This window comes from Bos indicus, chromosome 18 (assembly GCF_029378745.1).
Source record: "Bos indicus isolate NIAB-ARS_2022 breed Sahiwal x Tharparkar chromosome 18, NIAB-ARS_B.indTharparkar_mat_pri_1.0, whole genome shotgun sequence".
NCBI classification, from domain to species: Eukaryota; Metazoa; Chordata; class Mammalia; order Artiodactyla; family Bovidae; genus Bos; species Bos indicus.
In genome coordinates, this window is record NC_091777.1 from 57,536,012 (window position 1) to 57,561,824 (window position 25,813).

Below are 25,813 nucleotides of genomic sequence, written 5' to 3' on the forward strand. Positions count from 1 at the left end.
CCGCTTTTTTCAACATCAGCCCCCACTTCTTTTGGAAAGCTGCCCCCACATACATATAGTTCTGGTGAAACTGTCAACCATAGTTTTCCAAAACCCTCCCACCCATTGATATAGACACATGGTCCAGTTAAGTCAAGATCATGGTTTCCTCCCTAGAAATAATGATCGATCCATTGGGTAGGCTCAGTTCAAGCTGGACCAGAGTTCTTCCCTGGGATTCATATTAAGAGGTTGGAAGAACAGAGATCTTTGTTTCTGCTGGTTTTGCTGAACTGGGGCTGTCTGAGGCTACTATGTTCCCTGAATGTGAAGACATTTGTCTATAGAGGCTGAAATGAGATCCACAGGAGAAGAAAAGAGATGAGCCGAGATGAGAAACAGTCCACACATATGAGAGAGAGAAACAGAGACAGAGACAGCAGGGAGAGAGACAGAGAAATGACAGAGAGATGATTGACTTAACTCACCAATTCAGGTGGGCTTCCCAGGTGGCACTGGTGGTAAAGAATCCACCTGCCAATGCAGGAGATGCAAAAGACGTGGGTTCAAACCCTAGGTTGGAAAGATATCCTGGAGTAGGAAATGATAGCCCACGACAGATAGTCCATGGACAGAGGAGGCTGGTGGTGTTACAGTCCATGGGGTCACAAAGAGGCAGATGTGACCGAGCACATAGACACACACGTCAACTCAGGTACTTGAGACTCTGATATCCATGTCACATCCTCTAATATTATGAATCATCTCCAAGGCCCTCCTAAGCACCTAAACCAGCCAATCCCCCTTTATGCACACAGCCAGTTTGAACTGTGGCTCAGCCACTTGTATGCAAAAGCTTGACACAAATAGGTCCTTCCAGCTTTTGTGCTGCCTCAGTCTCATGGATGCTCATGGGTGCATTTGTTAGCTATTCATGTATTTCCTGGACCCTACTCTGCATATCTCACAGTTTATAAGGAGAAATCTCCCCATAGTCAGAGCTGTGGTTTTTCCAGTAGTCATGTACAGATGTGAGAGTTGGACCCTAAAGAAGGCTGAGCACCAAAGAATTGATGCTTTCAAGCTGTGGTGTTGGAGAAGATTCTTGACAGTCCCTTGGACTGCAAGGAGATCAAACCAGTCAATCCTAAAGGAAATCAGTCCTGAATATTCATTGGAAGGACTGAAGCTCCAGTACTTTGGCCTCCTGATGGGAAGAGCTGACTCACTGGAAAAGACCCCGATGCTGGGAAAGATTGGGGACAGGAGAAGGGGATGACAGAGGATGAGATGGTTGGATGACATCACCAACTCAGTGGACATGAATTTGAGCAAATTCCAGGAGATAGCAAAGGACAGGGGAACATGGCTTACTGCACTCCACGGGGTCGCAAAGAGTCAGGTAAGACTGAACGACTGAACAACAACAGCATCTCCCCCCAGAGCTTAGTAAGTTTAGCTGCTCAGAAAAACCGAACAGAAACTCTTTTAATGGTCTTTTGCAGGCCAGTCCATTGGACATCTGAAAATCCTCTGAAACTAACCTCCCATTTCTCCAAGTCCTCCCAGAAAAAAAAAAACGCGGGCTGGGGGGAACAATTTTGAACAGTGGTGATGGGCAGAATGACCATGGGGATTCTGATCTCTCCATCTCCGGGGTGCAGACCCTCTGCCCCTCCACCCCTCCCAGGAGGGCCAAAGCACAGACAGGCAGGGAGCCAGGCTGATGCTGTGAGTTTATTGAGGGAGGTTTAGAGCTTGTCTTGGGATCAGCCCCTGCGGCCTATGGTCTTCTTAATCCAGTCCAGGGAGCGGCAGACTTTGCTGTAGACACCAGGTTTCTCAGGCCGCCCACAGGGGTCTGAGCCCCATGATGTGATGCCGTGGAGAACGCCATTGCACACCAGCGGGCCCCCAGAATCTCCCTAGAAGGGGGGGAATAGAAGATTTTCACCTAAGTTGCTCAGCTGTTACCAGCATTTCGTGGGCTTCCCTGGTGACTCAGATGGTAAAGAATCTGCCCACAATGCAGGAGACCTGGGTTCAATTCCTGGGTCTGGAAGATCCCCTGGAGAAGGGGATGGCTACCCACTCCAGCATGCTTGCCTGGTGAATCCCCTGGACAGAAGAGCCTGGCGGACAGCCCATGGGATCACAAAGAGTCGGACTGACTGAGCAACCAACGGAAACACACACGCCAGCATTTGTACCATCTCTGTCACGTGATTGGTTCCCCAGGCATAAGATCATTGTATCCTGGGACCAATGTGAGAGAGAGGGGTGGGGCTTCCATGTGTGGGATTACAGACAGGATGTCTAAGGGCAATGGAGGAAATCCTGATCAACGCGGGAAGAGAATGCTCTCTGGGGGGTCCAATCCAGAGAGCAGAGAGTAGCAATTGCATCGGGGAGACTGAGCTCCTCCATATTTTGGCCACCTGATGCGAAGAGCTGACTCATTGGAAAAGACCCTGATGCTGGGAAAGACTGACGTCAAGAGAAGGGGACGATAGAGGATGAGATGGTTGGATGGCATCACCGACTCAATACACACGAGTTTGAGCAAACTGTGGGAGATAGTGAAGGACAGGGAGCCTGGCATGCTGCAGTCCATGGGGTCGCAAAGAGTGGGACATGGCTGAGCGACTGAACAGTAACAACAACAATTCCCGGCCAATCTGGAAGAGATCATCTGGTTACAAAACACAGGAGAAAGGAGCCAGGTTCTTGTGGATATACACACACCCAAGGGGAAAAGGTGGGGAGTATGTGGGAAGACATTATTGTCTCTAAGGAATCATCCAGAAAAGACTAGCTTCCATAGCAGGATCTACTCATGGAAATGATTCTGTTCTTGGCCAATGAGAAAGGGAATGACTCTATTCCTGGCCAATAGGAAAGGGAGCATGAAGCATTGTCTTCAGGGACCAATCCCTAGCAAAGGGGGTGGGGACAAATCCAAGTGGAGCCCTGAGGACTGAACTTGAAGCCAGTAGGCTAGAGAGTGCTGTATCAATGGCAAAGCCCAAGATGTGTCATCTTGAGGATGGGGAGCCCATTGAGGGAGCCCTGAAATCAACGGTGCCATCCTCTGGCCAGTTGGGAAAACAGCATTGCTCCCCAAGGAACCAGTCATAGGAGAAGGCAGCCATGCTAGGGAACCCAGTCAGGACCCGGAGAAAAGTAGGAAAGTCAGCACAAATTCCAGGTGCTAACAGTAGGAAAGAGGGCAGGGAGCTTATCCCTCAAGGACTTAGCTTCTCACTCCCTTTAATCCCCTGCCCCTCCCTGCACCTTCCCCCGCTGGCAAGCCTTCCCAAAGAAACAGCAAGGACGATTCAATTATTCTGATTCCTGCACTGTGCGGCCTGCAGGGAGAGTGTGCCTCCTCTGAACTCGCTTCCCACTCTGTAGAGACAGGGGTGCTGACTCTTTGGGATCACCCCACTGCCAAGCCTCACATCTCTGCAAGGCGAGCAAGGGAAGAAGGACGTTTCAGGACTTCCCCGGTGCCCCAGTGGATAAGAATCTGCCTGCAAATGCAGGGGACTCGGGTTTGATCCCTGGCCCGGGAAGATCCCACATGCTGCAGAGGAACTAAGCCCGGACACCACACTACTGAGCTCACGCGCCTAGAGCCTGCACTCGGCAACAAGAGAGCAATGAGAGGCTCGCGCACCTCAGTGAAGAGGAACAACCCCCCCCCCCGCCCCCCCCCCCCACACCCCACCCAGTTCGCTGCAACTGGAGAAAGCCCAAGCAAAGCCACGGAGACCCAGCACAGCCAAAAATCAGTAAATAAAAGAGGGAGTTTCCGAAGGCACTCACCTGGCACGTGTCAGCCCCACTGCTGTCGCTGGCACAGACCATGCTGTCCGTGACTTGCCCTGGGTAGGCTTTCTCACACTGATCCTGAGGAATGATTTTTACTTCTGCGCAGTTGAGAGTGTCAGGAAACTTCTCTGAGGGAGCAGAGGTTGTAAGTCATCAGAGATAGCAATCCTTTCCCTCCATCCCTGTCGGGATCTAACCTCCCATCCGTGCACCCACAGCAGCACAGGGCTTTTTGAGACGTCTCACGGGAGGGCGTGTTCTCCTCTCATCGCAGGAAACAAAGCCACGGCCCCTGCTGTTTCTTTTTCTCCACCCAGAAAAGGACCTTTGGACCCTACTGTTTGTTTCTTGCCCTGAGGTCATTTTCAAATGAAGGATCCGGTGACTGGGGGACCTGGAAGCGCCCCTCTGTGACACCTCTGAATCTTTCCAATCTTCCCATTCCCAGACCACCAGGTCCTCCATCTCAGCTCTGTCCTACCTCTTCCAAATATCACCTCTTCCTAGAAGCCTTCCCTGATTATTCTAACTACAACACCACATCTCCATCACTCCCTTTCCTCTCACCGCCCTCCCCCCGCCGTAATATTCCATTATAGCACTTGGCTACACCTAATATTTCATTTTATATGTATTTGTTTATTGTCTATCCCCCCACCTAGCGTGCAGCTCCACAGGCTTTGTATGGTACAACACCTGAGGAATATCGGATGCTCACAAAGTAAGCGCTGAATAGATGATGGGTAGTGGAACTAGTTTTTCTTATTAACTTTTGAGAAACAGACTTCAGAGGTAAAAGTTTACCTGGTACCCCTAGGTACCAGAAGCTATATGCCCAGAATCTCATTTAATCCTCACATGAGCTCTTGGAAGGAGGGAGTCATTCATTCCTTCATCCATGCATTCCTTCAACAAATCCTGGTCACCACCCTGAACACTAGGAACATACAATGCAGAAAACAGATATAATCTGAGCCCTCGTGGAGCTTAGAAACCTACTGGATAATTATCCCCATTTTGTAGCTGAGCAAACTGAGGTCAAGAGATGGGGAGGGACTTGTCCGGAGAAAAGGGGCAGAATCATGGTTTGAACTGACCTGCCTGATTCATGAGCAGGTAGGTTTCCACAGCAGCCCATTGTTTTCTTAGGAGTCACACAGGCAGGGACCTGAATCCTGATTTTTGCTTTCCTAGCAAATCATATCACCTCTGAGCTGAGCCCCAATCTCTTCATTGTGAAGCAGGGCAAAGGGCTCCCTGAACTCTGAAGCCCCAGAGGGAGGACCTCAGTGGAGTCCAGACTTGAGTCAAGAAAGAGGAGGGAGCTGGGGATCTAGACTGAGTGTCCTGGGGGAGAAAAGGCCCGGACTCCTGGGTGTGGCAGGATCTGGGCCCAGAATCTTGGGTTCAAGATGGAGAAGAGGCAGCCTGTTTTCCTGGGCCACTGAGTCCCTGTATCCCAAGTCTGTTGTGAAGGTTACATAAAACTCTAAACAACAAAATAGGGCTTCCCTGGTGGTTCAGACAGTAGAGAATCTCCCTGCCAATGCAGGAGTCCCAGGTTCAATCTCTGGGTCAGAAAGATCCCCTGGAGAAGGGAATGGCTACCCACTCCAGTATTCTTGCCTGGAGAATTCCACGGACACAGGAGCCTGGCGGGCTACAGTCCATGGGGTCACAAAGAGTCAGGCTCGACTATCAACGAACACTTTGACTTTCTGTACAACAGAAAATCTCACAACTCTCCACCTTAAAGGTGGAGGAATGCATTCACTCATCCACTCTTCATTCATCCATCCACATTTCTGAGCCCTATTAAACAATCTGTTTCCTTTTTCCCCATCATGCCTATCAATATTCTGGTCCTGAAGGTTTCTAACGTGGACCGCCCGTGACTGTCAACCTCACAATCACGTTCCCTTCCTTATCTGCTCTAGAGGCAAAGCGTCGCCAATGGCTTGGGGTCCACTGGGCCAACCAGCTCCTCCTCTCCCTCCCACTACCTCGGGGGCTGGTGACAGTGCCCCAGCCTGAGATGGTGCACTTCTGGCCGACTTGAGGGCAGTGATCCGCCAGCTTGATGGGCTTCACTTTGGGCCCCAGGGATACCCGACCGCGTAGTTGAATGAGCATCACGTCGTAGCTGTGGTGGTTCTTGCTGTTGTTGTAGCAGGGGTGCGGGATGGACCGAGCCACGGCCCTCTCTTGTTCTGACTCATCCTTTTTCTTCAGGCTGTGCTCTCCCATGCGGACCACGTATTTCCTGTGACGATGGGGGTGGTTGGGCACCCAGGCAGGGATCCGGGCTCCCGGCCCCCTCCTCTCTGAGACCCAGGTCCCCTCTTCTCTCAGACTTCCATTCTCAGAGACCCGCTCCCCAGCTCACCCCTCCTGAAGCAAAGCCCCAGGCCGCTCTTTCTCCACCCCCTCTGCTGCAGGAATCCACTCACTTTTTTTGACAGTGTGCTGCTGTAAGAACCCAGTTGTCCTCTATGAGAACACCCCCGCAGATGAGCCGGACACCCTGGAACAAGGCAGTCTGCCACGGCTGAGAGTGGGGCTTGCACTCCTTCCCTTCCAGCACCTTGTTCTCTTGTGCCCTCACATGTCCTGGAGGCAGGAGGGAGACGTTTGGGGCAGGAAAACACAGTGGGTTCAAAAGGATACACACGCATACACCCTCCTCCGGCGTCTGCCGCCTGGCTTGCACATGCTGCTGCACAGATGCACACATACACTCATGGAAGGCCATGAGTCACCAAACACGGAGTCGCACACCTGAGCCTGCGTGCACCCGCCCCGCAGACTCGCGTGAATATCTGCGCCCTTCAGCAGGCAGCCCCGCTGGCTTTGGTGTGCTCCTGCAATACCCAACAGAAACTAACACATTCCTACCTGCTGCCACGTGTACCAGGCCTCCACCCTCTGGGAACCCCACAGGAACTCCCACATGTCATCTTGCACTTCCCATCTCCCCACAGGCCGCCACAGGCACCCACGTAGCCACCATCACAGTGTTCCCCCAGGCTCACGTGCTCCACCGATGCCTTCTGGGCCCCTCACCTGCCTGGGATTCCAACAGCAAGAGCAGGAGCATCCAGATCCAAACTGCAGCAGGTGAGGGACGTCCCATGGTGGGACCTGGGAGACGAGAGGACAGGGCTGAGCGGAGGCGGAAGGAGGAGACCAAAACCCTAGTGATCTCGGGATTGGGGTGGGGAGAAGCAAGATCCTGAACCATTCTTCTGGGTCTTGCAGGAAGCAGGAGCTGAGGACCCAGTCTCGGGTCTGAAGGAAAATGAGATGGGGCTCCAGATTGCTGAATCTGAGTTGCTGGGAGCCCAAGGGGTTGGATTCCCACATTCCAAGGAAGGAGGGAGTCAGGGTCTCCGACTCCTGGGTCTGAAGGAAGAGCCAACTGGAAGCTGAGACTCCTAAGTCTTGGAAAGCATGGGACTGGGGTGCTGATTGCTGGATCTGCAAGGAGGAAGGGATCTGAGGTTCTAGGGGAGGGGGCGGGGGTCTGATACCCTGTGCCTGAGAACTTTGGCATCTCACCTTATAGAATTGAGGGGGCGGGGTCACCTACTGATTCGGACCCAGAGGAAGAGCTCCCAGTACTTCAGCTCTGCGTGCCTGGTACAAGATCCTGGAGCCTTTTAACTGGAATGGCCCGCCTCCAGATCCAACTCCTCCCACCCGGGAGCCGGCCGAGCACCGAGGAACTGGAACCCTGGGTATGGCTGAGGAGAGGCTGGGGGGGCTAAATGGGAAATCTTGAGGGAGGAGGGGCTGGAATCTCCAACTCTTGAGGTCTGGGAGGGAAGGAGCTTAGTACTGTGACTCCTGGATCTGAAACAGAAAGGAATGCGTGCCCAGTCTCCTGGAGCTGAGGGAGGAGGGGCTGGGGGCCTGGGCCCCTGGGCTCCTGGGCTCCTGGGTCTGAGGGAGGAGGGGCTGAAGGCTGAATTCTTAAGGTTATTTTTTTGGAAGGAAAAATTCGGAGCCTGGGTTTTTGTGGGAGGAGGGTGCTGCCAATAATCCGAATGGGAGACAAGCCCGTCTTCTGGGTCCCAACTTCTGAGGGCGGGGCGCCCCGCCCGCTGGCTGCCCCCTATGAGGTCCAGATTCCGGGAAGGCAGGTTTGGGAGGCGCTGTGACCTGGTTTCCCCTTCCCCTGGGGGCGTCGGGACCGGCCCAAGCAGAGCCCAGGAACCTTGCTGCAATAGGGCTGATGGAGCCAGACTTAGGCAGGACCTACTCTGGGCAGCCATGAAATTAACAGACGCTTACTCCTTGGAAGGAAAGTTATGACCAACCTAGATAGCATATTAAAAAGCAGAGACATTATTTTGCCAACAAAGGTCCGTCTAGTCAAGGCTATGGTTTTTCCAGTAGTCATGTATGGATGTGAGAGTTAGACTGTGAAGAAAGCTGAGCACCGAAGAATTGATGCTTTTGAACTGTGGTGTTGGAGAAGACTCTTGAGAGTCCCTTGGACTGCAAGGAGATCCAACCAGTCCATCCTAAAGGAGATCAGTCTTGGGTGTTCACTGGAAGGACTGATGTTGAAGCTGAAACTCCAATACTTTGGCCACCTCATGCGAAGAGTTGACTCATTGGAAAAGACCCTGATGCTGGGAAGGATTGGGGGCAGGAGGAGAAGGGGACGACAGAGGATGAGATGGCTGGATGGCGTCACCGACTCAACGGACATGAGTTTGAGTGAACTCCAGGAGTTGATGATGGACAGGGAGGCCTGGCGTGCTGCGATTCATGGGGTCGCAAAGAGTTCGACATGACTGAGCAACTGAACTGAACTGAACTCCGGGCTTATGGGGAACCGCAACGCAGCGGCCGTGTTCCCTCTCTGCCGTCCATCGCCCACGCGATGCCCATATTTTATCCTACAAAACTGGCAGAAGGAAGGCCGGACTCCGCACGTTTAATGCAAAATTGTCCCTTAGATCGGCGGGGACTGAGCGCCTCTCCCAACTTCTCTCCTCTCGGTCAGTCCCCACCAGTATGAACACCCTGGACACGCCCAGGAAGGGGTCAAGGTGCAGGATGGTGGGAGTGGGAAGAGACTAACCCACTGCCTGAGTTCCATGTAGCGGAAGGGACCCTCCAGTAAGGCGGGGTCGCTGACGAAGGAGGTGGGGCTGTAAGGGGAAATCTCATTGGACAAAGCTCTGGAGGGAGACATTATTTATTAATTAACTTATTTATTTGGGGCTGTGCTGGATTCCCCTTGCTGCCTGGGCTTTTCTCCTGTTGTGGAGCCCGGGCTCTCGGTGCCGCAGCTTCTGTAGCTGCGGCGGGCGCAGTGGGCTCAGCAGTTGCCGTCCCTGGACTCCAGAGCGCAGGCGCAGTAGTTGTGGCTCCGGGACTCTGGTTAATCCCGGGCATGTGGGATTCTTCTTCCCAGAGCAGGGATCGAACCTGCGTCTCCTGCATTGGCAGGCAGATTCTCTACCACTGAGCCACTAGGGAAGCACCTGAAGCTATTTAGTAGATGTCTTTCCCAAGGTAGACCGCAGGGGAGCTATTCTATGGGGGCGGTGCCAGTTCCTGGTGACTCAGAGATGCGGCCAAGAAGGGCGGAGGTGTCTCCCCGCTCCTTTCAACTGGGGGGACAGCTATACAGTTCACGCGGAACCCCAGGTCTGAATATCCAGAAACCGGGAACTTGAATATCCAGAAGGCCTCTCCAGGCCAGGAGAGGCCAGGGGCTTAGACCATTGAGACTGGAGTCTTGCAAATCCACCTGCCCTGCCCCACCCTCCAATCCTGGTCGTCCAAGGCGCGAGGGTTCAGTTGTCCTCCATGGTTTCTTGAATCCAGTCCAGGTAGTGGCACACACTTGTATAGACGGCAGGGCGCCGGGGCCTGGAGCAGGGTTCCGAGCCCCCGGACACCACACCGGCCAGGGTCCCATTGCAAACCAGGGGGCCCCCAGAGTCACCCTGCACGCGGAATAAGAGCAGAGAAACTGTTAGGCCGATCCATTCAGGACCTGACACAAGGCATTTGCTCCCTCCGAGGAAGCTTCCAGTTCCCTTCTCCTCCAGTACCCAGGCGTCCCGGTCTCCAGTTCCTCCTCCCTCAGTCGTATCCAACCGCTTTGTGACCCCATGGACTGTAGCCCGCCAGGCTCCTCTGTCCATTGAATTTTCCCAGCAAGAATACTGGAGCGGGTTGCCATTTCCTCCTGCAGGGTATCTTCCCAACTCAGGGATGGAACCCACGTGTCCTGTGTCTCCTGCATTGGCAGGCAGATTCTTTACACTGAACCACCTGGGAAGGCCATAGACGCAGGAGTAAAATCTCATGGCCCCCACCTCCCCCAAGGACCTAGCATCGTGGATCCTAACCCCTCTTCTCCCAGGACATAGAGTCCAACCCCCAGTCCCCTCCTCTTTTAGGTCCAGGAATCCTGGCAGGACTGGTCACCACCCGCCACCCTTCCCAAGACCCAGGTATCCCAGATCCTTCCATGCTCTGTTCTAGGAAGTCTGGGGCTCCAACTGCCTTCTCCCCCAGGACCCCAGAGCTGCTGCAGGATGCCCACCCCCGTCCTTCCCAGAGCACGTCTCACCTGGCAGGAGCCCCGGCCCCCCTCCCACAGGCCTGCACAGAGCATGCTGTCGGAGATGTGGCCTGGATACGCCCGGCGGCAGAGTCTGGGCTCCAGGATGCTGATGTTGGCACACTGCAGCGTCAGTGGGTACTCCACTGTGGGGAAAGAAGGTCCGTGAAAGGTCAGCAGCTGTCTCCATCGCAACTCAGCACCGCCCTCTGCCCCACTTTCCGAAGGCGGACCCACCGAGCCACAGCCCGAGACTCTCCAAGACAGGAACAAGTGAGAAAGCAACAGAATCACAGCGTGGAGGAGAAACAGATGGAGACGAAGGGGAGAGGGCCGAAGAGAGAGAAAGAAAGACTCAGAGAGCCAAGAGATGAGAAGAGATATGTATAAAACTCACACAGAGAAAAAGAGGGACCTTGATGGGAAGATAGAGACCACTGTAGGGGAAAGAGAATTCTCAGAGGAGGCAATGAAGAAATACGGAGAAACAGACTTAGAGATGGAATCCCCTGGTGGTCCAGTTGGCTAAGACTTCACATTCCCAATGCAGGGGGCCCAGGTTCGATCCCTGCAAGGAACTAGATCCCGCATGCTGCAACTACTGAAGGGCACATGCTCTAGAGCCTGTGCTTCGCCTGGATCAGCCACCACAATTAGAAGCCTGAACACCACAGCTGCAGGGGAACTAACTCCCCACTCTCTGAAACCAGAGAACGCCCACATGCAGTGACAGAAACAAATATGACAACAACAAAAAATGTTTTTTAATAAAGAAAGAGACCAAGAGACATCCAGGGAGAAAGCAGTGAGATCAAGGGGAGGAGACATTTGCAGTGAGATGGCCCTCGATGGAGCCTGAGACAAAGACGTGGAGAGACTAGAGATGGGGAAGTGGGGGAGGGGTTGTCTAGGGAAACAGTGGTCCTTGGGGGAGAAACGCAGTGAACCAAAGAACCCACATGTTGTCTGAAGGGCACAGCCTCCACTGAATTCTGCCGAATTCTGCCTAACAGTGGTCGTTATTTTAGAAATACGGACCCAGCATTGTCAGTTTTGAATTTTTCAAGCAAATCAAGAAACTTGGCTTTTATATCACATCGCTCAGGTTTTAACTGTTGGCAGCCACAAACTGACGTTTTTGTTTTTGTTTATTTTCATGGCCTTTTGAAAGCCACTACTGCTGTGGCAAGCCAAATTTGACTAATGGATGTGCTGATTTCTGACTCTGAGTGAGATAGACCTTATTTCAGTTCTGAGATGCACGTATTTTCACATGTAAACATCTCTGAAGTCAAGATGTGCCTTCCAGGAAATGATGTCATATAGGGATGGATGGGGACTTCCCTGGTGGTCCAGTGGTTATGAATCCATCTGCCAGAGCAGGGAACGTGGGTTTGATCCCTGCTCTGGGAAGATTCCACTTGTTGAGGGGCAACTAAGCCCATGCACTACAACTTCTGAGCTGGCTCTCTAGAGCCTTCGAGCTGCAGTCACTGAACCCATGTACCCCAGAGCCTGCGCTCTTTGCAACAAGAGAAGCCTGCACAGCACAACTAGAGAGGAGCCCCTACTGCTGCTGCTGCTGCTGCTGAGTCACTTCAGTCGTATCCGACTCTGTGCGACCCCATAGACAGCAGCCCACCAGGCTCCTCTGTCCCTGGGATTCTCCAGGCAAGAATACTGGAGTGGGTTGCCATTTCCTTCTCCAATGCATGAAAGTGAAGTCGCTCAGTCGTGTCCGACTCCTAGCGAACCCATGGACTGCAGCCTACCAGGCTCTTCCGTCCATGGGATTTTCCAGGCAAGAGTACTGGAGTGGATTGCCAGAGACGAGCCCCAGCTTGCCACAACTAGAGAAAGCCCTAGCACAGCAACAAAAACCAAAAATAAATAAGAAGGAATAAAATTTTTTAAAAAAGAAGATAAGTGAGAAACATTGCAAACATGTCCTTTCAGCTATCGGTACTTCCGTGTATTTTGTAAGAAAAGGATGGCTGAAACCTGTTTTTCTTTTTCTCATTCTTAGTGGGTTGTAAGATAATGGTGCATCTTATCATTCATAGCATTTAGATCTGATGAAATATATGGATGCATAGACAGATGATAGACAGAACATACAGATGGAAAAGCAGAGACAGAGGCAGAGAGGGGCTTCAGCCCCCTGGCATGAGACATCAGGGTGTCTTCAGTGGGCAAGGCTGTACCCTTAGGACTAGACACGGCCCCCCAGCCTGAGATGAGGCACTGGGTGCCTGGGGAGACGCAGGTCTGGCTGAGGTTGAGGGGTTGTACAGCAGGGCCTAGATGTGCCTTCCGGGGCAGACGAACCAACATGATGTCATTGTTGTGGTCCTGGGCAGTGAGGTCCTGATTGAACCCAGGGTGAGGGAAGAAGTCTGTGGCCCGGAACAGCTGCTCCGGACCTTCCCATTTCCAGAGGTGGTGCTCCCCAAGGCGGACCCACAGATACCTGTTGGACAGGTGTCAGAGGTCAAGGTGGGAGAAGGCGAGGTGTCTTCTCGGGCCTGATCCTCTTTATTCTGACCACTGGGATGCTGTGTGACTCGCAAGCCACACACCCTCTCTGGTCATCTGTCTGTGACCCACAGGGCTGCGTGACTTTAAGCAAGGCACACACCCTCTCTGGGCCCTGCTTCCCACTCCGTCCCTTTGCCTCGACCTTTGTAGCTCTCCGCCAAAGCTCACACCTCTTCCTCACCCCATGTCAAGTAAACCACCTTCCTCTCTGCCCCACCTGGAGCCGCAGTGGTGACCTGGGTCCCCTGGAACCATGGAGGCAGGCGAGGCCTCCGCCCACCACCCAACAACAGCCGCACAACCTGCACGCACAGGTCTGGTGGCTTCTGTGGGGAGTGGCGCTCTGTGTTTTCGTGTGTGTGTATGTGGAAAGGGTGGGATATGGAAAATCCCCAAGCTAGGCTCATTTGTGGCCTCAGACTTTTCCTGTCTGCTACATCCCTCATCTCTCAATGCACTTCTTCCTGAAATCTGGTCTCAAACCCTCTCCCTGCAGTGGCAGAACCCACTTGCTCTGCTCTGGGTTCATGCCCTGGACAGCCAGGGACCCTCAGGGTGTCTACATGTCCATCCCCCAACCCCTGACCTCTGACATTAGGGACCAGGCTAATGACTGAGAACTCAGGGTTTGAGGAACATAAGGTGTTAGTTCTGTCTTTTCCCTCTCTGTCACACTGTTGCCTTGGTTTCTGTGTCTGGGAAGTCAGTCCCAACCCCACCCCGCAGCCCCGACTTGTCCCTGCTCCTGAATCTCCTGCACCTCCACGTTTCTGCTTCTCCCCTCTGTCTTTGGTACTGAAATGTGGCCCTTGTTCTCCTAGCCTGATGTACAGGCCTGAGCTAAAGAGGCTCCAGCATGGAGTGGTGTATGATGGGAAATTCTCACAGAGCAGCCTGGGTAGCCCCTATGCTTCCTTTCTAGAGGGAAAATATCCAACAGGAGTCATGGCCCCTTTCCCCAGATAATATAAAAAGGATTTCTGCATCAGGTAGATTCCAGAATTCTATTAGAATGCCCAGAATCTAAGATTCTAAAATTCTAAGGTTCTAATACCTTGGAAACCCACAATTTTAGTATTCTATGAGGCTCAAGCTCTAGTATCTTAAGAATTTGAGATTCTAATGTTTTTGATTTCCCTGAATCAAAAAGTCCAAGATTTTTAAATTATCTGAATTAAATCTAGGTCATAAAAACCTAGGGTTCTGATATTCTGGGATAGTAAAACTAGAATTTCATTATTATAGAAATCTAGAAATCTGTGATTTTTAGAAGTGTAAGAATTTAGGTTTCAAATAATTTGAAACTCTAGAATTCTCTTGGTTAACACTTTGGGGATTTTAGAAATCTTGAATGATAGCATGCAGGAATAGTAAATCCACCAGATTCTAGACATGTATAAACATAAGTTTCTAGAATTCTCTTGGTTCAAGATTCTAGAATTCTACAAGCCACAGTATTCTAGGACACTGTAATTCAGACTATAAGCTTCCCTACTCAATGAACCTAGCTAGAATACTTTGAATCTTTGAATCTAAGATCGTAGGGTTGTGCTATCTGACACAGTGATTGAGCGCTTAAATGCAACTAGTCCAAATGGAGATGCAACGTACTTGTAAAATGCAAGCCTGGTTTCAAAGGCTTAGTATTAAAAAAAAAAAAGACTAAACTATGTCATTCATAAGAATTTAAAATTGATTACATGTTGAAATAACATTTTGAGTATGGCAAGTTAAATCTATTATTAAAATTAATTTTACTCTTTTTTTTTTTTTCTTTTTGCCTTTTTGGTGTGTCTGCTAGAAAACTTAAACTTTCCTACATGGTTAGGGTTCTATTTCCATTGGATAGTGCTGCTCTAGACTACTCAGATTTCTACCTGTCTCTGAATCTACGTTTCTCCAATTCGGCAACATCACTAATGTAATTACTTACTTACATTAGTGTAAAATCTCCTGGATGCAAGATTTTAAGAATGTACAGCTCTGGATTTTTCCAGGTCAGAGTCTAGGCATCTAGGAGTCTGAGTGAGTGAAGATGATCAGTAATCTGCCACTCTGCAACCTCATGAACTATAGACCACCAGGTCCTCTGTCTATGGAATTCTCCAGGCAAGAATACTGGAGTGGGTTGCTTTCCCTTCTCCAGGGGATCTTCCCGACCCAGGGATCGAACCAGGTCTCCTGCTTTGCAGGCAGATTCTTTACCGTGTGAGCCACCAGGGAAGCTCATCTAAGATTCAAAGTTTCAAAATCTACACCCTGAGGACCAGGTTCTTTAGCATGCTAGAATTTAGAGAGTCAGCTCTCTGTCATTCTAGGAGTTGAACTTTGGGGAAGAGAAGTGGAGGCTTGGCCCTTCCTGCCCATGGCTCCCTCCCTCCTCTACAGAGGTCCGCAGCCCTCTCTCTCCTGACCTCCAGCCCCGTCCGGGTCACTCACCGTTTGCGGCAGTGGGCAGCTGTGAGCAGCCAGCGGTCACTGATAAGGGTCGCCCCGCAGAAGAGGTGGGTGAAGTAGAACAGCCCAGCCTGCCAGGGCTGTGAGTTGGGGCGACATTCCTTGGCCCCGATGGCTCGGGTGTCTGCCCAGCCCTGCCCTGGGGTGGGGATGGGAGGCAGAAGGGTTATCGGAGAGCCAGGTGGGAGGGCTCGGGGACAGACTCTGGACAAAGGGCCTGATGGAAGGGTCCCGGGGGGGGCCATGGAGGGGAGCATGATGGCGGGAACCTCACCTTCCAGGAGCGAAAGCAGAGCACAGAGGAATCCCAGCCTCATGGCCTCTGGAGTGCCTGGATCTTCAAGCCTGTGCTCAGTGGCCCTGCTTCTTTATGGTAAGCCATGCTGTCTTCCTCCCTGGGGCCGCCCCATGATTAATCTGGGTTGGGACATGTCCCAGGGAGGAGGGGGAAGCCCAGGGGCCCTCACTGGGGGCCGTGAGGAGGCAGACTGCACCGGTAGACCCTTCGTCAGGATGAGCCAGGGGCCGGCAGCATCAGGGGTCTGGCGCAATGGGGGAGGAGCCCTGGGTGAGGCTGTCCTTCTCAGGTGGGCTTTCCAGAAAGGGCAGCCCTGATTCACCCTGACTTCGGGGTGGCAGCATCCGGTTACAGGATATTCTGTGGCCTGGAGGAGGAAGAGAGAAAGGAGGAAGGTCCCTAAGGCAGAGTCCTAGCATGGAAGCAAGTTCATTTTGAATGAAGTTGCAGTGGGCTAGGACCAACACACTGGGCAGGCTGGAGCGTTACCTAGCATGACCTCCCGGGAATCAGACTAGGAGTGGGAGAAAGAATCAGGACTCAGAGGGAAGAAGGCAAACCAGCCAGCAGGATGGGGGTGAGGTAGGGGAAGAGGGAGAAAGAAGAAAAAACAAAACAGGGAGACAAAGACACTGAAGGATGCAGGTGAGAAAAAGAAAAAGAGACAGAAATGCTGTCTGGCGTGGCAGAGACTACAAAGGGAGCTGCACACCCACAGAACCCTCCCTGCCATGGGGACTTGGACCCCTTCCCACGAGGATAAAGGCCTCTCCCAGGAGGTTGAGAAATATGATCCCATCTGGGTTAACCTACTCTTGTCATAACCTACTTCCGTTTTCACATCTCTACCACCCCAAGGATCCAGGTGCCCAGCCTAGCTGGTACAGCACTTTTCCCATTAATATCACCAGATCTTGGCTAAGTCCTGAGAACATGGTTTTGTTTCTTTTCCACCCATCTCCATCTTTCCAGTGTCCTTCGTATCACCCCATCTTCCCTGCCTCTCTCCCCATCCCTCCTTCTCACCAGATGAGCTGTCCCTTGAGGGCCAAGCCCAGATCTGACTCATCTCTGTGTTCCTCGCATCACCCTGTTCAGGGGTGGACTCATGGAGGCCTCAGGAGATGTTAATTGAGTGAGTGAATGTCTTTCTCCATATCCTTGTTAGTAGTGAACTTCTACTCATCCTTCACAACCCAACCTAAATGCCCCCTCCTCCAGGAAGTCTTCTCTGATTCCTCTAGGCAGAGTACATCTTTTCCACACTGGGCACTTCCACCCTGGCCCTTTTACTTTCTGTTGCTGTAAGACTGATTATCAAGCTTGGTCTGGGCTCCCTTGAATGTGTATACTTCACCATGATGTAGTGGTTTGGAGCATGGACTCTGGAACTGGACCATTTGGGTCCAAACCTCAGTGCTGGTCATTATTAAGTGTGTGATCTTGGGCAAGTCACTGAACCTCTCTCAGTTGCCCCATCTACTAAGCAGCAATAATAACTGGGGCTGTGGGAGGATTAACACGTATGGAGCACAGCAGTGGTAGGGATTCAATAAACATGCCTGTCTCCCTTCTACAGAGCCCTGCACTTCCATCATAATACAGATCATCCATGACTGCAGTTGCCTTATATCCTCTGCAGGCTGGGACGTCCTTGAGACCAGAGACTGAATACCTACTATGTGCTAAGTGCCATAGTAATTGCTTTATAGAATATTTTGATAGCTAGCTTTTTTTGGACAATTTCTCTTTGCTGGCAGTTGGGTCAACATTTCACGTATGTTTTCTCACTACATTCTCAAAAGAGTCTAACCAATCTCTCTTTCACAGTGGAAATAGCTGAGCTAGAGATAGCACTCAAGAATTTTGCTCAAGTCACACAGTGAGTTACAGAAATATATTTCCTTCTCTACCTGGTGAACTCCTACTTATCCTTTAAAACCCCATGCATATGTCCCCTTATCTGAGAAGCCTTCCCTGATTCCTTCAGAAGGAGTCTTCAGGCCCTCTTGGGAAACCCTGGGCCTTCTTCTGTTACAGCATTGATCATTTTGTGTTATTTGTTAATTTGGCAATGCGTTGAATGCCTTCTGTGTGTCAGGCATCAGACTAGGTGCTTAGAAAACCACAGTGAATAAATCAGAGTCCCTGCCCGAATTGACTGGGTGAGGGGAAGGAGACAGACCATTATGGAGTAAACAGATACTGAGATCATTTTTGCTGTAACAAGTATGCAAAAGAAATAAACAGAGCAATGGATTAGTGACCAGTGCGGAGGAGTACAGTGGGGAGAAGCTTTCAGCCAGGGAGATCCTGGAAGGCTTCCTTGAGGAAGTGACTTTGAATAGGGACCTGAATGACAAGAATGTAAGGCTTGCCTGTCTCCTGGACCAGACTAGCAGCTCCTTGAGGGTAGAGCCTAGTCTGATTCATCTCCAGGACCTGGCATGGCACACAGCTCAATAAACACTTATGATGTGACTAAAGGAATGGGTGAATTGCCTTTAAAAATGAATCGAGTTTTTGAGTTCCCACCTACTTCGCTCTGATTCTTGCATAATAAGCTCAGCTGATATGCTTCATTGGCGTTTCCTGGGTGTGCTAATAGGGGTGAGGAAACAGTGGAAGAGAGCTGTGTAGACTCTGCTCAAACGCTGTGCCCCAGTCTTCCATGGGCTCTGTTGGGGGACAGGGACCTTTCGGTCACCACCGTGTTCCCAGCACGCAGTAGTGAGCCTGCCATACAACTGGTGCTCAATAAATTGATGTTGGAAAGAGAAAACAAAGAAACCTGTGCAGGTTAGAAAATTTCTATTGTGCATGTGTTCCACTTGTGTTACCACTCTAAAGTCCAGGCTCAGTGGAGGAGACACCCAGACTTCTGTTAGCTTTGCTTGGATTCCGTGTATAACAGCCTCTGTTCTGTGTGCTCAGTTATGTCCGACTCTCTGTGGCCCCATGGACTGTAGTGCACCAGGCTCCTCTGTCTGTGGGATTTCCCAGGCAAAAATATTGGAGAGGGTTGCCATCTTCTCCTCCAGGGGATCTTCCTGCTTTGGCAGGTTGATCCTTTACCACTAGCGCCACCTGGGAAGTCCCATTTAGCCCCTAGCATGGGAATATTTACACCAGAACAGTTTCAGGGAGAGGACAAGAACCCCTTCGTCCCAAATTTTCAGGGCAAAAGGCTCAAAGCCAATTTAGGTGAGGGGAGAGGATGGAGTTGGAGTGTCTGGTTGTCAGATCGGCCAATGAGAATGGAGATGTGGTAGAGATGGAATTGGATGGGGATGGATCTAACCAAGAAACTGAAACATTTCCCTTAAATTTCAGAGAGTTTCTTGGCGTAAACTTAGCAACTGAGGTAGGGAGAGGTCCTCTCGTCTTAGAGGCTAAGATGCCTGTAAGGTGAGGTCCCTTGAGTTTCGGTGGCCCTAGCAAGGTATGGAAGGTACCAGATGACTCAGACAGCCCAGTTCCTGGGACAGGAGGAACAGGTGTTGGGTGGACCCCAACATGGGAAACAGTGGGAGGGAAGAAGGAAGTGGTTAAGAGGTGCTCTATAGAACTTGACAGGAAGAAAGAAATGCGATTCTCCCGTCAGTCCTGATGGATGGGGCTGGGAATGCAAAGGGTGGTTAGGATTAGAGGCTTCCCCTGCGCTTTTCTCCCCAGGTCACAAAAATCACACACATGCCCACCAGGACCTGGTGCCATTTAGTCAGAGTTCACCACCCATCATGTTAATACTTGACGTGGCAATTTCCATGACAATCTACATGCACATGTTATAGTCTCCTCATGACATGCTTTATGAGGTAAGCACTTCATTGTTCCGGCTTTCCAAGTCAGGCTAAACTGAGGCTCAGAAAAGGTACTTGGCTTGTCCAAGGTCACACAGCAGGCAGCGGTGAAGAAGGCCAGGTCGAGTGATGTATAACTTCTCTCAGAGACTAGTGACTACCAGCTTCATTTCTCATGAACAAAACTTGGCCACTGCTTTCTGCATTTCAGCTTCAGCATGGGCAAAGAGCAGCAGTGGGCAAGGGGTGTGAGGAAAGAGGAGAGATGTTAGCAGGTGTGCATGGGCGGCAGAAATTTGAGTGGGGCAGGGGGAGAGCCCAGCCCAGCTGGAGGAAGGAGGGGAAGTCAGAGGAAGAGGGCAGGTGGAGAAGGAGTCGCAGGGCATCTCCTGCGTCAGTTGGAGCGGATGGTCTTCTCTATCCAAGAGCGGTACTTGCAGATCTGAGTGTAGACGGCTGGATGCTGGGCGGAGCCGCAGGGGTAAACGCCCCACGAAAGGATGCCCTGCAGGGTCTCATCACAGACCAGAGGGCCACCAGAGTCACTCTGGGAGTGGGAGGAAGGAGAGATCAAATAAATACACCAACGGAAAGGCTGCCACTTGGGGGTTTCGGGTACTAATGAGGAAGGGAGGGGTCGGGTAGGCCTGGAGCTGGATTGGGATAAAGCTGAGGTTGGGGTTGGGTTGAGGTGGGATGGGGTGGGGATGAAGTTGGAGATAGGATGGCGCTGAGACTGTCATTCACGGTAGGTGAGGGATGGAGCAGGCTCTAGAGATAAGGATGCGGTCGGGCTTTAGGAGGGCTTCCCAGGTGGCACTAGTGGTAAAGAATCCCCCTGCCAATGCAGGAGATGTAAGAGATGTGGGTTCGATCCTTGGGTTGGGAAGATCCCCTGGAGGAGGGCATGGCAACCCACTCTGGTATGAGAATCCCATGGACAGAGGAGCCAGGCGGGCTACAGTCCATAGGGTTGCAAAGAGACGGACATGACTGAAGCAACTTGGCACGCGGGCGTTTAGGAATGGCTTGAGGATGGGGATGTGGTTTAGGATGGGGTAGGAAGGGGTTGGGAGAAGAAAATGGCAACTGGCTCCAATATTCTTGCCTGGGAAATTGCATGGACTGAGGAGCCTGGAGGGCTACAGCCCATGGGGTCGCACAGAGTCAGACACGACTGAGCAACACATACAGGATGGGGAGACGGGCTTGGAAGTGGAGGTGGAGACAGGGTTGGGCGTGAGAAGGTGGACACAAGGAAGTAGAGTTTAACATGGAGTTGATGTTGGGGGTAGTGCTGGGATAGCAGTGCTGGGGATAGTGCTGGACGTGGGGAGGAAATTGGGCTGGGAGTAGGAGGTGTCTGTTTTCCCATAGCCTCCCTGTCCTGCTCTCACCAGTCAGAGACCCTCCCTGGCCAGTCTGTACCTGGCAGGGGTCCTGGCCCTGATCCAGTCCTGCACACATCATGTTGCTGGTGATCACGCCGGGATAGAAGACTTCACACTCCTTAGGGCTCAGGATAGTGACCCTGGAGCAACTCAGGCCCTTGTTGTACTTCACTGGTAGGAGAAAGCATCGGGTAACCCTGGGCCCCAGCCCCTCAACCCCCCAGGCCCCAGGAGTCCCGATACCCAGACCGTGCCCCTCCCAGGCCCCAGGCTCCCAACCTCTCCTCCATCCAGGAGTCCCAGCCCCTCATACTCCTTCCCCGAGATCCAGGCCCCACCCTGGGACCCCAGGCTCTTGCCTCTCCGGGAGGATGTGGTGGCCCAGCCGGCGATCTGGCACTGGTCTCCGGGCTGCGTGCAGCGGAAGGGCAGGCGCAGGGGCCGCACTCGAGGTCCCGGCACCACGGGCCTGCCGAGCTTCAGCAGCATGAGGTCATGCTCGTCCGTGCGCCTCGGCAGGATGGGGCCCGAGCCCTGCTGGTACTTGGGGTGGACGATAGGACGAGACGTCCGGCGCAGCTGTTCGCCCTGCAGCAGCAGCAGGTGGTCATCCCCGACTCGAGCCCACAGGGGCCTGGGGAGGGAAGAGCCATAGAGGAGGCAAAACCTTCATCGGGACTGGGACTGAACCCCGAGTCCCTGGGAAGGAGGGTACAGGCACTGGGGTCGGGGTGGACTCGGGTCCTGGCAGGGGAGGGGGCTGGCAGACTCCAAGGTCTGAGGGAGAAGGGGCTTTGAGGCCTAGATTCTTGGGTCTGATGGTGGAGGGGGCTAGGACTCCTAGGTCTGAGGAAGCAGTGTGTAGGGAGAAGGGAGCTGGAGACCTGAGGTGGGGGGGGATGGGGAGGTATGAGCACAGGTTTGGGTCCCTAAGTTCTGCAGGATTTGAGCACAGAGGGCCTCCAGGGGTAAACCTCCTCTTTTCTTCCTCCTTCAGTGAGGACTCACAAGGTGAATAACTTCTTTTAGTTTTGAAGTCCTAATCACACTAGACCCCAACTTCTGCCTGCTGCACACAACAGTCTACACCTAAATGGAAAACCCTGATGTTGGGAAAGATTGAGGACAGGAGGAGAAAGGGACAACAGAGGATGAGATGGTTGGATGGCACCATCAACTCAATGGACATGAGTTTGAGCAAACTCCAGGAGATAGTGAAGAACAGGGAAGCCTGGTGTGCTGCAGTCCATGGGGTCACAAAGAGTCTGACATGACTTAGCGATTGAACAACAAAAACAAGACAAATGGAACCCTAAGAGATTTGGCTAGGCAGTGACTCTGGATGGGCCTAGAAACGCTGAGAAAGACCACACTGCCCCCTCGTGGCCACAGCACAACCCCACCTCTCCTCGTACAGGAAGCCCTCGAGGACTGCCCCCAGGTGGAGCTGGCAGGTCCATACCCTCACGTGCTCCCGTCCTCCTGCCCGGTCCCCGAGGCCCGTCTCCCCAGGCCCCCCGTAGCGCCCCAGAGGAGCTCCCCCTACTTATTGTTCCCGCAGTGTGCAGCGGTGAGCACCCAACTCCTGTCCACCAGGACGCCGGCGCAGTGGAACGAAAGGCCATTGAAGAGGGACACCTGCCAGGGCTGCGAGCCGTGAGCACACGGGGCGCCGGAGGCCACGAAGTTGGAGCTTGTGTCGTTTGCGGGGAGCAGCAGAGCCTCCGAGACTGGAGAAAGAAAGCAGGTGGGGGTCAGAGCAAGCAGGACAGTATGGCAAGCACTGGGTTTGGGATCCGAGTGAGGCCATAGGACGGGGATTTTTGGTGGGTGGTGGGCACAGCCTGAACCCGACGGTGTATGTGGGAATTGGGGGTCCCGAAGCAACCGAATGGAAGTGGGCGGAGAACGGCTTGAGAGGGGAAAGGAGACCTAAGGGGCTTCCCCTGGTGGCTCAGACAGAAAAGAATCTGCCTGCAAGGCAGGAGACTCGCGTTCGATCTCTGGGTCGGGAAAATACCCTGGAGGAAGCAATGGCAACCCAGTCCAGGATTCATGCCTGAGAAATCCCGTGGACAGAGGAGCCTGGCAGGCTATAGTGCATGACTGAGCGACTGACACTTTCACTTTCACTTGCAAGGAGACCTGAGGCTGATCCTGGAGGAGTGAGGACTGAACCGAGTACTGGAAGGTCAGGAATACGGGGGAGGAGGCGGGGGTGTGGGGGCGTGGCTAATAGGGGCGTGGCAAGGGGCGGGGATAGAACGCTGCGCAGGGTGGGTGAAAGTTAGGGTTGGGAGTAACGCTACCCGCTAGCAGAAGGGGTGAGGGCAAAATACTTCAAGGCAAGACCTGGGATAGGGACCGCCCCCTGTTGGTCTGGTGGCTGAGACTCCACACTCCCAATGCAGAGGGCGTAGGAGTTCAGTCTCTGGAGGGAACTAGATTCCACAGGCTTCAACTAAGAGTTCGCCGGCAGCGACTAAAGATCCCGCGCGTCGAAACTAAAAAGATACCCCAACTGAAAGTTGCAGCTGTGTGCTGCAACTAAGACCCGGCGCAGCCAAATAAATAAATACATATTTAAAACAAAGAAAAGACTTGGGGTTAAAATAGGGCGGAGTAAGAAGGGGCGGGGAAGGGAAAGGCGAGGACAAAGTGTGTGTGTGGCGGGGGGTGGGGTGAGAGTGGGGTGGGGTGGGGGGTGGTACTGATCCTAGCGGAGTGAAGAGGGTTGGGATAGCTAGGGCGGAGTTAGAAGAGAGGCGGGCCTGACTTGGGGCCGGGCCTTTCCGAACCGGTGGGTGAGTGCTAGGGGTCCCAAGGGGAGGAGAAGTGCGCGGCAGGCTTGGTGGTAACAGCCCACTCTCCCATTGCCACCCCTTCCCCCGCCCGCCGCCCGCCCCATTCCCCGGCGGCCCCCTCCAAGCCCCGTTCCCCGCCTCACCCCAGAATTGCGCCACTAGTAACGGCAGCAGCAGCAGCTTCCCCAGGCCGCCCTGAGCGCCGGAGGCGGCGGAGAGGTGGAGATGTCGGGGTGTCATGGCAAGGACCTATGCTGGGGAGAAGCAGCGACGGGGGCAGTTCAAAACACTTGCCGGGTCCGAGACCCCCACCTTGCCTGCCCGTCCGCGCATCCTGGGCCACCCCAACCGCTGGGGACCCGTTTAACCTGAGGCCGGCCAGCACAGGGGTGGGTAGCCTGGCGATTCTGGCCTGAACCGCCAGTGATGGGCGCAATTACTCTAATGACGCCCCTCTGGCATCCTCCCGCACTCCCCTTCCCACGCCTGAGGGCAGCGCCCTCCCGGCCCGGGCTGGCCCGGGTGCCAGCCTCTCGGCGCTTCGGGTTCCTGCCCTCCTTCATATAAATGGGCTGGAGCTTCGAGGCTCAGAGGATAAAGAGGATAAAGAAGATGAGTCTCCAACAAGTCTCCTACCCGCCATCCGAAGGTGCCCACCTGGGCTCTGGCGACCCACCCCCACCAAGGTGAGGAGCGTGCCGCTCACCTGGGAGCCGTCGAGGGGAGAGGGGAAGACGTGCCTCAGCCCTGCCGTGTGGGCCGCTGGACTTCTCTGCCAAGGGACCCCTGGGCAGGCCTCCCCTTTTAACCCCGAAGAGCCTGTTTCCCCACCCTCCCCCCAGGGAGGTACCCACTCCCTTTCCCTCTCTCTAATTATGCCGTGGGTGAGGCTGGGCCCCAGATTCCTGCTCTGGGAGGGGCCCGGGAATACAGGCTTCTCCCAGTGCCTGAAACACCCTTTCTAAACTTGGATTTCATGGGGTTTCCCCAGGTCTGGTGTTCCCAGAAGCCTTCTTAGGTGAGGAGAGACGGGGGCCACATCCCCAGGAGTTTCCCCGGGGTCACCGGCATAGTGTTGGAGACAGATGACTGTAAGCAGAGAGAGGGGGAAATAAATAAACAGGGAAATGCATACTTATAGTGACGTAATGGGAAAAGCCAGACCGCTGACCTGGAAAGAGAGATAAGACAGATTGAAGGAAAAAGAGTGGGAGCAAGAGACACACACACAAGGAAAAGAAAACACAGAGAGGCAGGTGCAGACACAGAGGGATGCTCTGTGCTTGGGTGTGCATCCGTCCACAGCCAGAGCAGTGTCCTCGTGTGTCCCAGCCCCTGTGTGTAGGGGGAGGTTCTGCATCCTGTGCGGTCACTTCCTGTCCTTCCTGCCACCTGTGTCTCCAGGCGACACACCGGCCAGTGAGTCACAGGAGGCCGAAAGCTGCAAGGGGCATCTCACGGCACTTCAGCCAACTCCCTCATTTTGGGTGAGGAATGGGAGGCTCAGAGAGGGCAGTGACTCACAGGAGGTCACACAGCAAGGTCTAGGTTGCTGCACGCAGAGGCCCCAGTTCCAGCTCTGGGCTCTTACTCCTCCTGCCAGCTACCTCCCCTGCCAGCTGAGCAGAATGTGAGGAGAGATCTAGTTCTGCACTATTTGTGATGCATCTTCTCCAGCAAGAAGTGGGTTAATTCCAGAGGTTTTGTCCAGCTCTTGTGCCATCCAATTGAACTTTTGGCCGTGATGGAGAAGCTCCGTATTTGCTATCCAAGGTGGTAGCCACCAGCCACATGTGGCTACAGAGGTTTTGACATGCGACGAGTATGACTCAAGGATTACATTTCTGATTTTAGGCCATTTAAATTTAATTTTAAATAGCCATATGTGGCTAGTGGCTATTGTATTCACTTGCACAGGTCTTGATGAACTACCTATTATGAAGGTTAGAAAGAAAACAATGATCCCTTCCTTTTATTGGGTCTCAGCTGTATGTAGGCTGACAGATGTAGTGTGCATACTTCTGCACGCACGATTTTACAGATAAGGAAAGGAGTCTTAATCAAGGCAGTATTGTTAAGAAATGATCCCTTGCTCCTCTTCCTTGCTGGCTGTGTGACCG

At 53.0% G+C, this 25,813-nt stretch overlaps 3 protein-coding genes and 1 long non-coding RNA gene across 5 annotated transcripts; 1 reads left to right on the forward strand and 3 right to left on the reverse strand.

Moving 5' to 3' along the window:
* Nucleotides 1-1,692: 1,692 nt before the first annotated feature.
* On the reverse strand, nucleotides 1,693-7,508 carry KLK8 (kallikrein related peptidase 8). The gene is made up of 6 exons (XM_019978462.2): nucleotides 7,372-7,508; nucleotides 6,877-6,954; nucleotides 6,264-6,423; nucleotides 5,817-6,076; nucleotides 3,808-3,941; nucleotides 1,693-1,904 (listed from the first exon to the last, which is right to left on the reverse strand). The coding sequence occupies exons 2-6, from the start codon at nucleotides 6,944-6,946 to the stop codon at nucleotides 1,749-1,751; spliced, it is 780 nt and encodes a 259-aa protein (XP_019834021.2). The 5' UTR covers nucleotides 6,947-6,954; nucleotides 7,372-7,508; the 3' UTR covers nucleotides 1,693-1,748.
* Nucleotides 7,509-8,936: 1,428 nt separating this feature from the next.
* KLK9 (kallikrein related peptidase 9) lies at nucleotides 8,937-16,370 on the reverse strand. Its single transcript, XM_019978450.2, has 5 exons — nucleotides 15,672-16,370; nucleotides 15,380-15,536; nucleotides 12,607-12,872; nucleotides 10,412-10,548; nucleotides 8,937-9,779 (listed from the first exon to the last, which is right to left on the reverse strand). The coding sequence occupies exons 1-5, from the start codon at nucleotides 15,712-15,714 to the stop codon at nucleotides 9,627-9,629; spliced, it is 756 nt and encodes a 251-aa protein (XP_019834009.1). The 5' UTR covers nucleotides 15,715-16,370; the 3' UTR covers nucleotides 8,937-9,626.
* A 3,021-nt stretch (nucleotides 16,371-19,391) lies between these two features.
* Nucleotides 19,392-24,510, reverse strand: KLK10 (kallikrein related peptidase 10). 2 transcript variants are annotated; one of them, XM_070772229.1, is made up of 6 exons: nucleotides 24,351-24,510; nucleotides 23,837-23,947; nucleotides 22,436-22,619; nucleotides 21,249-21,523; nucleotides 20,927-21,060; nucleotides 19,392-20,045 (listed from the first exon to the last, which is right to left on the reverse strand). In XM_070772229.1, exons 2-6 carry the CDS (start codon nucleotides 23,931-23,933, stop codon nucleotides 19,893-19,895), a joined length of 843 nt encoding a protein of 280 aa, XP_070628330.1. In that variant the 5' UTR covers nucleotides 23,934-23,947; nucleotides 24,351-24,510; the 3' UTR covers nucleotides 19,392-19,892. The 2 variants fall into 2 exon arrangements, with proteins under 2 accessions (XP_070628330.1, XP_019834003.1); XM_019978444.2 differs by having other exon boundaries at nucleotides 24,330-24,510.
* LOC139177306 (uncharacterized) lies at nucleotides 22,508-23,441 on the forward strand. The gene is made up of 3 exons (XR_011561798.1): nucleotides 22,508-22,636; nucleotides 23,030-23,080; nucleotides 23,301-23,441. It is a non-coding gene; the product is annotated as an uncharacterized lncRNA (long non-coding RNA).
* Nucleotides 24,511-25,813: the final 1,303 nt, after the last annotated feature.